The 13,052-nt window shown below is 34.3% G+C and overlaps 1 protein-coding gene across 1 annotated transcript in view; it reads right to left on the bottom strand.

Annotated features, from left to right (window-relative positions):
* The window catches only part of LOC127968540 (WD repeat-containing protein 18), a 55,268-nt gene that overhangs the window by 37,838 nt on the left and 4,378 nt on the right, over window positions 1–13,052 (bottom strand). Inside the window, exon 4 of the mRNA XM_052569823.1 lies at window positions 5,601–5,742. Coding sequence (XP_052425783.1) covers window positions 5,601–5,742 — 142 coding nt within the window. The remainder of the gene's footprint in view (window positions 1–5,600; window positions 5,743–13,052) is intronic.

Raw genomic sequence — 13,052 nt, forward strand, 5'->3', positions numbered from 1 at the left:
ATATATATATATATATATATATATATATATATATATATACACACACATATACATATTTATATTTATATATATATATATATATATATATACATACATATATATATATATATATATATATATATACACACACACATATACATATTTATATATATATATATATATATATATATATATACACACACATATACATATTTATATATATATATATATATATATATATATATATATATATATATATATATATATATATATATATGTGTGTGTGTGTGTGTGTGTGTGTGTGTGTGTGTGTGTGTGTGTGTGTGTGTGTGTGTGCAATATACTGCATGACTCAACCCACTATCCATTAGATTGAAGATGAACTCCATTCAAGGCCAACAGATATCAGTTTTCGGACCTCATATAAACCTATATGAAATTCATAAACTGACTCTTTTCAAATGAAGAAAGGAAGCCAGGGCAGGATTCAGACGTTTGGCTAGAAAGCAAAACAACTTTGACATTAAACCTGATGAAAAAGCTTCACCCCATCGCTTTCTTTCAGTAGATAGATACATTATCTAGTGAGTTCAGGTTGTTGTACAAAATCGACAATAAAGAGCTGCAGAAGGAGACGTGGAAATAAATCCACTAGAATATTTAGCATCATTTTCAAATTTGTTTTTCAATTTTAGTATAGTTAAAAAATATTTTTTTATTTCAGCTTTATAAATAATTATTTATTTATTTATTTTTCTGTTAATGATAAAAACAATGACGGACAGATTGGCGTACTAACAGCTAAAGCGTACAAAGACTAATGAAAGCTAAGTTGGTAACAAAACCACTTCAAGTGCAAATGAAACTATCCCAAAATCAAATGAAGGACTATTGCATTTGAACGCATTCCAAAAAGATTTTGGCTGCATTTCAATCTAATTTAAAAGGGATCTTCTGGACTCTTTGGTACAGCTAACAGAAAGGTTTCCCTGTCATTCACAGGCCAGTAAAGTGGCAGATGGGAAGGGCTGAATGCAGATGATAAACTTTAAGTCCTCTCAGCACCTTGCTGCCTTGAGTTGTCTTTGAAATGCTCATTTCACACTCATTCTCATCCTGCATGCAATTGAACAACACTCTCAATTTTAAAACAATGTTGCATGGGTTAATAATGGCAATTAAATTAGAAAGACCAGGTAAATATTAGGGGTGTAACAGTACACAAACCTAATGGTTCAGTACATACTTTGGTTTTGACGTCATGGTTCGGTATGGTTTCGGTACAGCAAGGGGAAAAACGAAACATAAAATTGCTTTTCTTTTATTAAACAGTGGTATACTGAACAAAGCACTTTCTTTAAATAAATTCAATCATAATTAATTTTCTTAGGGATAAAAATCGACCTCTGTTTATGCTCTAAACTATAGGGAGCCCTTTTACATTAATACAAGGTTACACTTAACAACAAAGCCCAATCTTAAATGTAATTTCCATTTAATATTTTTGATATAACAATCAACACTCGACTTAAAAATCATCTGCAAACATGTAAATTGCACGTAATGCAGTTTTTTTAAATAACTTCTAAACTATGCGATTTCTATTTGTTGCTGAAATATATTAATTTACACAGTGGCTGTCACAACCTGTTTCATTACACATTTATTTAAACATTAAATATTTCAAATGTGGTAAAAAAGTAAAGTAAATTATAATGCATATTTAGTCTACTATTTCGCAAAATGCTGTTCTCTAGACTTAATTTCTCTAGCAAACTAAGGAGCTTGACTACTGATGACTTTCCTGCCTAAGGTCAATTAAATGCTACATGAGATTAGTTTTAATGTCTTTCCGTAGTTGAAACACAGATTGAGTGATTACAGGAGGCATGAGATGTGCATTCATGTTTATTTCATTTTAAACTAGTAGTAAATAGGAAGGGATGATCACACTCACACACGCTCTATAATATATACATATTATAATTCTATATTTTTAAATACAGAAAATTATAACAGAAAAGACCAAATTAAGTCGTTTTTTGCTTCAACTGAATTTATAAGACACTATAAGATAAATATTGCTTTTGAAATATGCTTTACAAATCAGTATTCTCAATCCAATTTAAAGCATCCTTTCTTAGTAAAAATCAATTTCTTGATCAAAACGGAAAAAAAAGATCTTCTCTATGCCAAAAAAACAATGCAAAAAAAATATTTTGGATCCCATGAACCTGTGACCGCACATCAGTTGAATTCTTTATTAATGCACCAAGTTGTTTGGCAACTGCCGACAGTCTACAATTAGACTAATGAACTATACTTCTTGGCAGAAGAAATGTTTATTATGATTTATTATTTATAAACGTTGGGGGTATTACGCTCATTTTTACATCCAGCTGTCTAGAATAAGACACCGCATGGCGTCAAAATACTGCAACTCGCTGCTATCTTCCACAGCGGATCCAAGCCGATAAACATCAGCCCTAAACTAGCCATGACAATATCTACACGGGAAGCCCAAGACACAAGCATCATTCAAAACAGCCGAGTGCAGAACGTGTCACACAATTAAACAGCGTGAGCTGCATTCCCACGGACATCACAAACAAATTTTTAAATCGCTGGCTCCTTCTGGGAGTTGATCGATTCGGGTATAGATTGGCCCTGAGACCCTGACGGCAGCCACAGCGTTCAAATGGCTTTGGACAGCGTGAGACGAGGCTGATTATACGAGACCTACGAGCATGTTTTGTAAGGGCATTCATACCAAAAACAATCTCGGAAATGGTCCTGAGAAAAGAGGGGTGGGTGAGTCACCCTGAGGTAAACTCCCCTCTATTATCACCCACGCCTCGTTCACCAATTTCTCCTCACTAGAGCTCTGTCATGACAACAACCGGTCCTGCAAAAGCCCCATGGGGGATTGTGGGTAATGAGAGAGTGCACTCAGTGTGACATTGAACGCCTGTGTGCAGTGGTGCTATGGGCACACCTCCAGTTTAAACAAAGACTAAGCAGCCAGTCGTTGATGACAGATCCTCGGAGCATGTAGCCTGTAGATCAGTCATGCCTGTGGCTTCTTTATAATGGGCTTGATTATTGGGCGTAATCCTGTCAAAGCAATGTCAATGATAAAAGGAATAAAGTCTCATCCAAAATCCCACCGGAACATTGTTAGACGCAACGAATAGATCAGCGGTGAGAGCTGAAGTGTCCCTCGGGCTCAAAGATCCATGAAAGATCGAATAAGCCCTTCACTTCTTCACTGTGTATCAATAACGGACTGGGAATTATTCAGTACTTAGAGTCAATGATCACACACAGGAAACACTCAAAGCAAGTCCACAGGGCGATCTCAGGATGACCTTGGAGAGACGCTCTGCTGCTGATGCCTCCTTTGATATTTTGATGCTTCTGGTTTGCAGTTGCTCATCCTGGAGCTTAATCTAAAAAGTGCAGTTTATCGTTTGGATTTGAAAACTGAGTCTTCCATTATCCATGAATTACTAAAAAGGAAAGAGCTCTTAATCAGTTGATTGAGTAAAATTGTAGATAATAAATGTAATAAATGAACTAAATACTTAAATATGTATACTTGTTATGTAAATACTATATATGTACACACTAGGGGTGTAACGGTACACAAACATGACGGTTCGTTAAATACCTAATTTTGACGTCATGGTTCGTTATGGTTTCGGTACAGCAGGAGGAAAAAAAACTTTATCTCCTCAATCTTCTGCTTATGCAGTTTATATCACAGCCAGACACTTACTGAACCTAAGTCACATCCATTAACGGGAAAATCACATTTCCGCAAAGTTTTGAACTTGAGGAAGGGGAAGCATGCATTATTGTCCGTTTAAAACCAAATTACCCCATTTTAAGTGTTTTAGCTGGAAGACAGGAGGCCTGTAAATGCCTAACAAGGTCTATAAAAGGTGCACATCAACAAAGAACAAGCATAAATGGCATGCAAACTTCCCTTGAATGACAATCCAAGGTCTCATCACAGCAAACAGTAATTTAAGAGCATTTTCCCACATAAAACAAGAAAGAGAAGACAGCACATCATCTCAAGCTAAGTACACCATTCATGACCTGAGTTCTTGATGCCATTATGAGATTTTAGCAAGTTAAATAAGCTGCAAACTGGATTACAAGTGAGGCAGCTTTGGGTGCATATGACAGAGAAATATGAATTGATAAATATTCATGCACTTCAAGTGATTTTTCAAAAACTGGACAGAACTGCTGAAGACATCAGCATATTAAATTAGCTGAGGTAAAACAGGCTTCCCATATAAAGCGTTAGAAAAATACAAAGATGTGTGTAGGTGGCACATGCGGACCATAAGGATGTGGAGATGCATTTTAAAGTGGTCTGGCATTTACAAGAAATGTTATTTGGAACAATAAATGGACACAAACAGATATATTCAACAACTATAAATATGTTAAGATGCACAACGCCATGTATATTTTATGTTTTTATTGATTTATGATTGTAAAAAAAAAAACAATCAATTACATTTAGGAAAACTTTGCTATGCAATTAAAAGTTGTGTCAAATAGGGCTGAAATTATTAGTTGACATTACTGACAAAGTCGACAATAAAAAATTGTCAACATATATTTTTGTTGTCGAGTAGTCGTTTAATGTCATGTGATCTAGAGCCTGCAATAACGCGGTTTGACCAGTGTGGCGCTGTAGTGCGAGACAGTAATTCAGCTCTCAGATGAAATTCAGGAGAAGACAGCACTTCAGAGCAAACGCAGACGATTCCAAGGCTGCTGATCTGCGTTTGGGTGATTGTTAATATTTGCTGCGCGTTTTTCTCCCAATAACAAAATAAACATCAAAAATTGACAGTGGTGAGAAGGCAGCAGTTTAAAACGCATCTGATTAAAAAGATTTGGATGTTTGCATGAGTGCTGTAGTTCAGTACTCCAGTAGAGTCCAGTCACGTAACATTTATTTATTTAGTACTTTTGTACTATAGATAGCCTTAAATCAAGCACCTTTACAGTATTATTAAACATGAAAAACCAGAGAAAGTGTCGCTTTCAGTTAGAATTACAACTTGATTTTCTGCTATAAAGCAGCTCTCCAGTGTGGATCTAGTTAATGATGAAGTCTTTTTCTCTCCCATCTGATTTTGTGTGGCAAATATACTTATTTGTATAAATTTATTGTATAACTAATTACATAATATGACTTTCAAAAGATGAAGTGATTACCTTTATTTATTAGGATATACTCAATATTTTAACTAATTTCAAAAGCTAAATAATCAATAAATTTCTACTGATTAATCAGTGAAATAATCGATGAGTAGTCGATTAATCGACCCAATAATCATTAGATTAATCGATTATCGATTTGTCGCAGCCCTAGTGTCAAACAGCTTGAAGGATCAAATACTTTTTTTTTTAAATAACTCTAACTACATTCGTCTGAAAGAAGAAAGTCATATACACCTAGGATGACTTCAGGGTGAGTAATTCATGGATTAATTTTCATTTTTGGATAAACAAACCCTTTAATATAAATATACACTTCAGATATTGTGATGCATGTAATTTGCATATTTTAGGACATGCAGAGCAAAAATTACCTTAACAGTTTGGTCCAGGGATGCGGTGGCAACACGGGCTTGTGGTCCCATCAGGCCACAGTGGATGTCGGTAATGGGGAGGGAGTGACGGGAAAGAATGTGACGTGGTTCTGGTGTGCGGGACGAATCCAACTGAACAACACTGAAACACAATACACAATTTTTCATTACCTTGCCCTTATGAGGTATTTATTATAAACGACATGCTCAGGACAACAATTAATCATGAAAGCCATCAGGTCTATAACATATTATTTGTGTGATGATGAGTTAATTAAAAATTGATGAATGTGAAATATTAAAATATAACACACTGGGTGTAAGTGAATTATTAAGATTGATACTCACTTTCTCTCTATACAAAAATCAATGACAAGCTTGTGCCTTGACCTTGAAAATATTAGTATATAAGATTCAGTGACTCTAGATATCACACCACATCCTATACTGTGCCTTTCTGTAGAGGATTATATATACATATATTTTTGTTTGTTTGGATGTCAACATCTGGAAAAATATCAAACAAGTCATTAAGAACCAATGCAAATGGTTTACTGTAAAATGCAAAGAAACAAACGTGCAATCATTTAGTAAGTTAATGGAATAGCAGCAATAATTATTATTATTTTAAAATAAATTATTCATATACATTATGTATAATATTTATTTTGTAAGAATTAAACATTTGTTGTACATAACAGATAATTAGAAACATTAAAATAGTTAATAATAATAAAAAAAAATTTTTTTTTACTTGCGAAAGCCTTGTCTTTAACAACTCACATGCATCATATACAAACAATTAATACGCTTGTTAATAATAAGCTAGAGGTTATTATGGTCTTATGTTTTAATACTGATTTTTGCTTCTTTTTTTATATGGATTATTTTATAGTGTATAATAACATGCAGAAACATTTTTTATTACGTAATACACAATATACATCATATATGTGAATAATTTATTCAAAAATAATTATTGCTGGTATGCCATTAACTTTATGCAAAGCTAATTTTGCTAAATTATTTATTTTCATATTTGATTTGACAATTTGTCATATCCCTTTATTGGGTTAAAACAAGTCGTTTATTGAAAAAAAAAATTGGAAATCAATTGTTCTTATTTTTAAATCTCCACTGATTAAAATGGAAGACTAAAACCATGTTGAAAATAACTTTTGCAGTACAAAATGTTACAGTATTGAACAAATTAACATGGTAAGCTTGCTGTATAATATGGAAAAATAACATTAGTAAACATTCTAGAATATATTAACTGAAACTGACATGTTACACTTATGATTACTTAATTTTAATACAAACTTATAGGGAAAATTTAAATAATTAGCTAAAAGTGAAGAAATGAAACTCTTTCTAAATAAATTAAGGCAATTGATTTCCAAGCCATTTTTCAGCAAACTGAACTTGTGTAGAGGCACACTGCTAATGACTGTCGCATGCGTCTGGCCAAACAATCAGCCTCAAGAAAAAGACTGAATGAGAGAGATGCGGAAAGGAGAAGGAGATCCAGATGGAAACACAAGGGCAGATAAAGTGAGACGAGACAGGATTGAACCCCATTCTGTCAGCACCGCTGCATGACGCAGCACCGCTGGATTAGCTCAGGGGCCGACCTGTCTTAAACAACATCTGTCATACACATCTCCGTTTTTCTTTCTGAGAGACTGAGGATAATTTCTGATTTGTGCTCAGTTTTACATTTGCTTTAATTGTGCTTCCTAGTTCTGGGTGAGCGTCCATGTCCACAGCTCTCTTCTACTGTGTTCATAAGTGTTATAATAGCAGTCTAAAACTTCAAACTTCTGGATTCACAAAATGAATCAGGGTTAATTAATGTATTATATAATGTATAATGTATTTTTCACAAGCTTTGTTGTGACCATAATGGGGAATGATGGGACTTCTTTGGTCAAAAAGGTCAAAAAGAATCACTGGTCTCATGTCAAAAGTGTCCACACCCGATCCTGGTCTCTTTATATACAGTTTTATCAGAAAAACCTTTTAGACTTTCGGGTCAAAATGTGACCCACTGTGATTTTTAGGACAACATATTCCACTATAAAATCATTATGACATCATAATGGCATTTATATGCACGTCACACCTATGTTCATCAATTTGCACTGGCTACCAATAGCTGCTTGCATAAAATTCAAGGCATTGATGTTTGCCTACAAAACCACCACTGGCTCTGCACCCCTTTACCTAAAGAGTTATGTGCCTATAGAAGCTTGCAGTCTGTAAGTGAACAACGCTTTATTGTGCCATCTCAAAGAGGCACAAAATCACTTTCACAGACTTTTGCATGAACTGTTCCCTTCAGGTGGAATGACCTTGCCGTTTTCAGATTTGCACTCTATTCTTTACTATCTGTTTGTTCGCTTAAAAAAAAAACTAACACTAGCTTTTCTATTCTTTTTGTATTCTGTTTTCCTTTTATTTATTATATAATTTTATAAATGACATTTTTTAAACGCTTCTGCTCTCCAAGGCTGCATTTATTTGATCATAAATACAACAGAACAGAAATATAACAATTAACTATGACCTTTTTCTTATTTTATTACATTTTCATGTAATATAGTTATTACATTTCAAATGTTGCGAAACATTTATATTTCAACTAAATGTTGTTTATTATTAGTGCTGAAAACAGCTGTGCGGCTTAATACATTTGTGGAATCTGTGAAACATTTTTTTAAGATTCTTTGGAAAAAAAGTGAAGGTTTAAGAAATATTTCAGAAAATAAGTATATATGAACGATTTCTGAAGGATCATGTGACACTGAAGACTGGAGGAATGATGCTGAGAATTCACATCACAGGAATTGACCTAAAGAAACATCACATCACAGGAAAAAAATTATTTCACAATATAAATATGCTTCTGAGAACTATTTACAAGAGATCCTTTGTACCTGTTGTAATTGGAAATTATAAATTAAAACGTTATGTGATTTAGTATGGTGGTTTTTATTTGTGTTCTGTGTCTGGTATTGGCGTGCTCAAAAACAAATTTCAACCATGGTTTATAATAAAGATGCATAGTATTGCATTGCACTGCATTGTTTTTAAATGTATTTTTGATCAAATAAATGCAGCCTTGGTGAGCATAAGAGACTTTTAAAGAGATTTTTTGATATAATTGCAGAACACTATGGTTAATGAAAACAAAGTGACTTTGTTGTGACTGACTGGCCATGTAAGAGTTTTTGGTTCGACATAAAAGCTTGGTGCATTTCTCTGGCAGAAGGTGTGTCCACTGCAATCAGTCTCAGCTCTCACTCTGTCCTGCATCCATCAGTGAGTCTGTGTCCCCCTCTCACACTTTAGATTCCCCTCGTTATTCACAGTTCTTCATTCTTCATGCTGCGCCGCACTTAGCGTCGCTCGCTCAGCAGCAAGGTCACAGTCAACACAAACGGGCACGATCCAGCTTACAGCAAAAACCCGAGTGCAGAACAGGGGCGATGTTTACGGGCAAACACGATTAAGCTGGTGACAACATGCACTAAAGGAATCAATAAGAGCCCTGGTGTTGCTAAGAATAAATGTACAGTAAATACACCCGGTAAACAACAAAACATGATCCAAACAAAGTCATGTAGTTCCAGAGGTGCATGCGCCAGCTAAACAACTACCATTGAGATAAGAGATGCTCCTAAGTGGTGTTAGGATCAATGACAATTAAAAGGTTAGCTCACCCAAAATGAAAATTCTGTCATGCATTTCTCAAACTCATGTCGTTTCACAACATTCTTTCATCTTAAGAACACAAATTAAGATATTTTTAATGAAATTCAAGAGCTTTCTGAACTCCTAAGGACATCCTTAAAACAGTCCATGTGACATCAGTGGTTTCTCTTCTTCCTCATCAGTATTCGACACATGTTCATGAGAGTAACACAATGCAAGCTCTCAGATTTCTTAAAAAAAAAAATCACAAATTCTTTTGTTTGGAATGACATGAGGGTGAGTAATTAATTAATTTTTGGGTTAACTATCCCTTTATGGGTGTCCACAATCAAAAAATAAAAATAAATATATTATATACTTATATATATATATATATATATATATATATATATAAATAAAATGTATGAAGCATGTTTTTTTTTTTTGCTTTTATATAATTTTTCAGAAAATAAAAATCTTAAGACCACATCTTAATCACTATTTTTTGGGTCACACCACGACATCGGTGTTATTTTTTTATTATTTATATACTATTAAAAAATATTGATTAATTTTGTTTCTATTTTAGAAATGTAGTATTTTTATTAGAGGTGGGCATAGATTAATTTTTTTAATCTAGATTAATCTCACTGTGATCTTGAAATTAATCTAGATTAATCTAGATTAAAATGGCTCATTCGAATTCTGCTGTCGGCATTCAGAATATGTGTGTTACCGAGTAGTGGACCGCAAACGCATCCTGTGTGAAAGCACATCGAGTCCGTGCTGCACCACATACGTAACGCACACAGACTGCATACGCACTGCAGTGCGGATTATGTGTGAAACAGGTGTGAGCTGCTGGGGTCAGAGGGGACCCGGTGAAGGTTGTACCAGTGGGACCCATTTGAAATTGTTTAATTTGTATGATTCAAGTTTGTAGGTGTCAAGGTACAGAAACTAAATAATTAAATGTAAAAAAGCACTGGATAGTCTTCAATGTAAAAATGAAATATACAATCAAACCTACATTTATTCAGACACCTTCAACATTTCTCACATTATTACAGTTTTGCTATACATATCAAAAATTATATCTGGTGTCTGAATCATTTTTGGTTTGACTGTTAAAACTACAAAGAAATTCACTCAAAAGCAGTGAGTGATTTTCATTTTCATTTTCTTGGATTAACATTACAGCAGCCAGTAGCTAAATTAGGCGCGGTCCCTTTAAGAGATGATGAACGCATCCAATATAATACACATCACATTTTTTTCCTCAACTGTTTACTTTCACTTACGAAATAACTGACAGTTTTTTCGAGCATAATTTCCCAGGTGGATATTTTGACATATTTCGTATGTATTTGTCGGCACTAGAGCAAAAATAAGCAAATTCGATGTTCAAGTGTTTTGATCATAACATTTGAAAACGCTTTCTCTACGTAAGCCCTGAACACCAGAACACCGCGAGTACTGAATTGGGCTCTTTCACATCTTTTTGTTTGTTCAAACTGCGATTTGTATTTGTTCGATCAGTTGCAGCAGGGACTTCAAGGAGAGATTCGCAGAAGAGAGCTTGGTTCAGTGTCACTGTCCGTGATACGCGGCTCTCTCTCTCTTTCTCTCTCCGCACCAAACACAGCGCGAGTAACCAGCTACTCTGTTCAGCTTTTCCGCGTCTTTTGTTTAGATGCTTTAATATTTAAATCGACAAGCGGCAAAGCTTAACAACACAAGAAAAAGATAAGCTTTCGTGACAATGCGCAGCAGTGGCCCATCAATTGTCCTGAGCATCTTTTTAGGCTGACCTCAGCCAGTCGGTTATATAAAATATCAAGGTGAAAGTCATCATAGCTTGCTTAGTATAGACCCAGATCTCAACCCAACTTTGAAAATAGATTAACGGCAATTTTTTTTTTAATCGCCCGATAAGAGTCTCGCGTTACGCTTTAACGCAGAAGCTATTAACGCAGATAACGGCCCACCACTAATTTTTACATTTCTTTTTTTATTACATTTTTCATTTGAATTTGAGTTTTATGTAACTTTTTTTTCTTTACCTTTATTTTTTCTTTTACTTTTATTTCTTCAATTTATTTAGTTTGCTGTCAAGGCATCGATTTTAATTTTTCATCTAATATTTATGTGTTATTTTAATTTCAGCTAAATTAAAATGAATGAAAACTATTTTAATAGTTTTAGCTTGTTTTAGATAACAGTAATGTCAATGAATAATATTTTACAACCTAAATGAACAATGGTGTTTCATACATATTTCAAATTATTTGACAGTTTAAATAACATCGCTTTAGACCCTTTATTTTTATTTTAAGTTTTATTACTTAAACTTATTTTCAAATTTAGATTTTTATTTCAGCTTCATTTAAATGAATAACATTTTTAGTATCAGTTTTAGAGAACATTAACATAACTGAACAACATTTAACAACCTAAACTAAACCTGCGTGCCATAAAAAGCGTCAATTGCTTACTAGTTTAACAGGTGTGACTTTAAATAACAAAACATTGCATCAAACTACTTAAATTCTTGAAAAGAAAACCTTATTAAATTTCTTACTTTTTTTTTCAGGACAGTTACCATTTTTCGTTTTCACCACTATCAAATATATTAAATTGTGTATATGTATAGTATTATATGAAGCATTCGTTTAGGTAGCTTCTTTTTTTTGTTGTTTATGTATAGGTAAAAATTTATATATAGTATATGCATAGTCTAAATCTGTCAGTAGGTTAGTTGTGTATAGGTTTATACTGTTTTACTTCATTGTTGTATTTCTGTATTTATATAGCACCATGGTCCTATGAGGCATGACATTTCATTCCACTGTACTATATATCCATACACATGTACCAGAATGACAATAAAGCTCGACTTGAGCTTGAAAAGTGAATTTTAGTTCAGAAATAAATAAATAAAAGCTCATGATAGAAAAAGTGTATTCATGAGCATTCATTGGTCTACTCTGATAAAAATTCCAGAGAAATAAGACATTTATTGCACACTAGATGTGCAGCTCACTATAGGTGAAGCGGAGCGCAGTGATTTCTGGAGTCGAGACCTCTCATCAGGGTCAGGGAATGTTGATTACGGTGATAGCTGAGAGGTTATTCTGTCGAGCGATACAGATACAGAATAATAGATGCGCGTCATCTCCTCTCAAAACTCAGAGACAGGCGCTGAATTATTCATCCTGGTTTGATGGCTGCCTCCTCCTTTCATTCATTGCAGCCCGTGGGTCTGGTTTACCTAAACTAACGTCATCAAGCAAACATGGCCGCGAGAAATCACTTGCCTTCTCCTTCAACCTTCAGTTCAAAACCAGCTGTTACGTCAAATACAGCAGGAAGCCTCAAACTGCAAGGCTTCAAAAACACACCACATGTCTGGGCATCTCTCGTAACTGATAATGCTCCGAGTCAGCGAGCCTCGAGGTGAATGTCTCTGCTCATCACACTCACCTCTATGGCTTCAAAGTAAGTTACTTCAGATCGATAACAATATCAGCGCAGCACAATAGAGACGGACAGATCGGTTGAACACAAACAGCTTGGAAGCCGAATTGAAGCAACGTATCTGAAAGCAGTGGAAAACTGCCTGAGGTTAGACAAAGCAGAGCTTCTGTTGTTTAGCCCATTAAAAGTCGTTTTTCCACATGCTTTAAATCTTAATTACTCTGCTTGAGATGTTCTAAAAGCCATCGAGAAACAAAGTGGAGATGTAAGGTTGTTTAT

This window comes from Carassius gibelio, chromosome B11, assembly GCF_023724105.1.
Source record: "Carassius gibelio isolate Cgi1373 ecotype wild population from Czech Republic chromosome B11, carGib1.2-hapl.c, whole genome shotgun sequence".
Lineage (NCBI taxonomy): Eukaryota > Metazoa > Chordata > Actinopteri > Cypriniformes > Cyprinidae > Carassius > Carassius gibelio.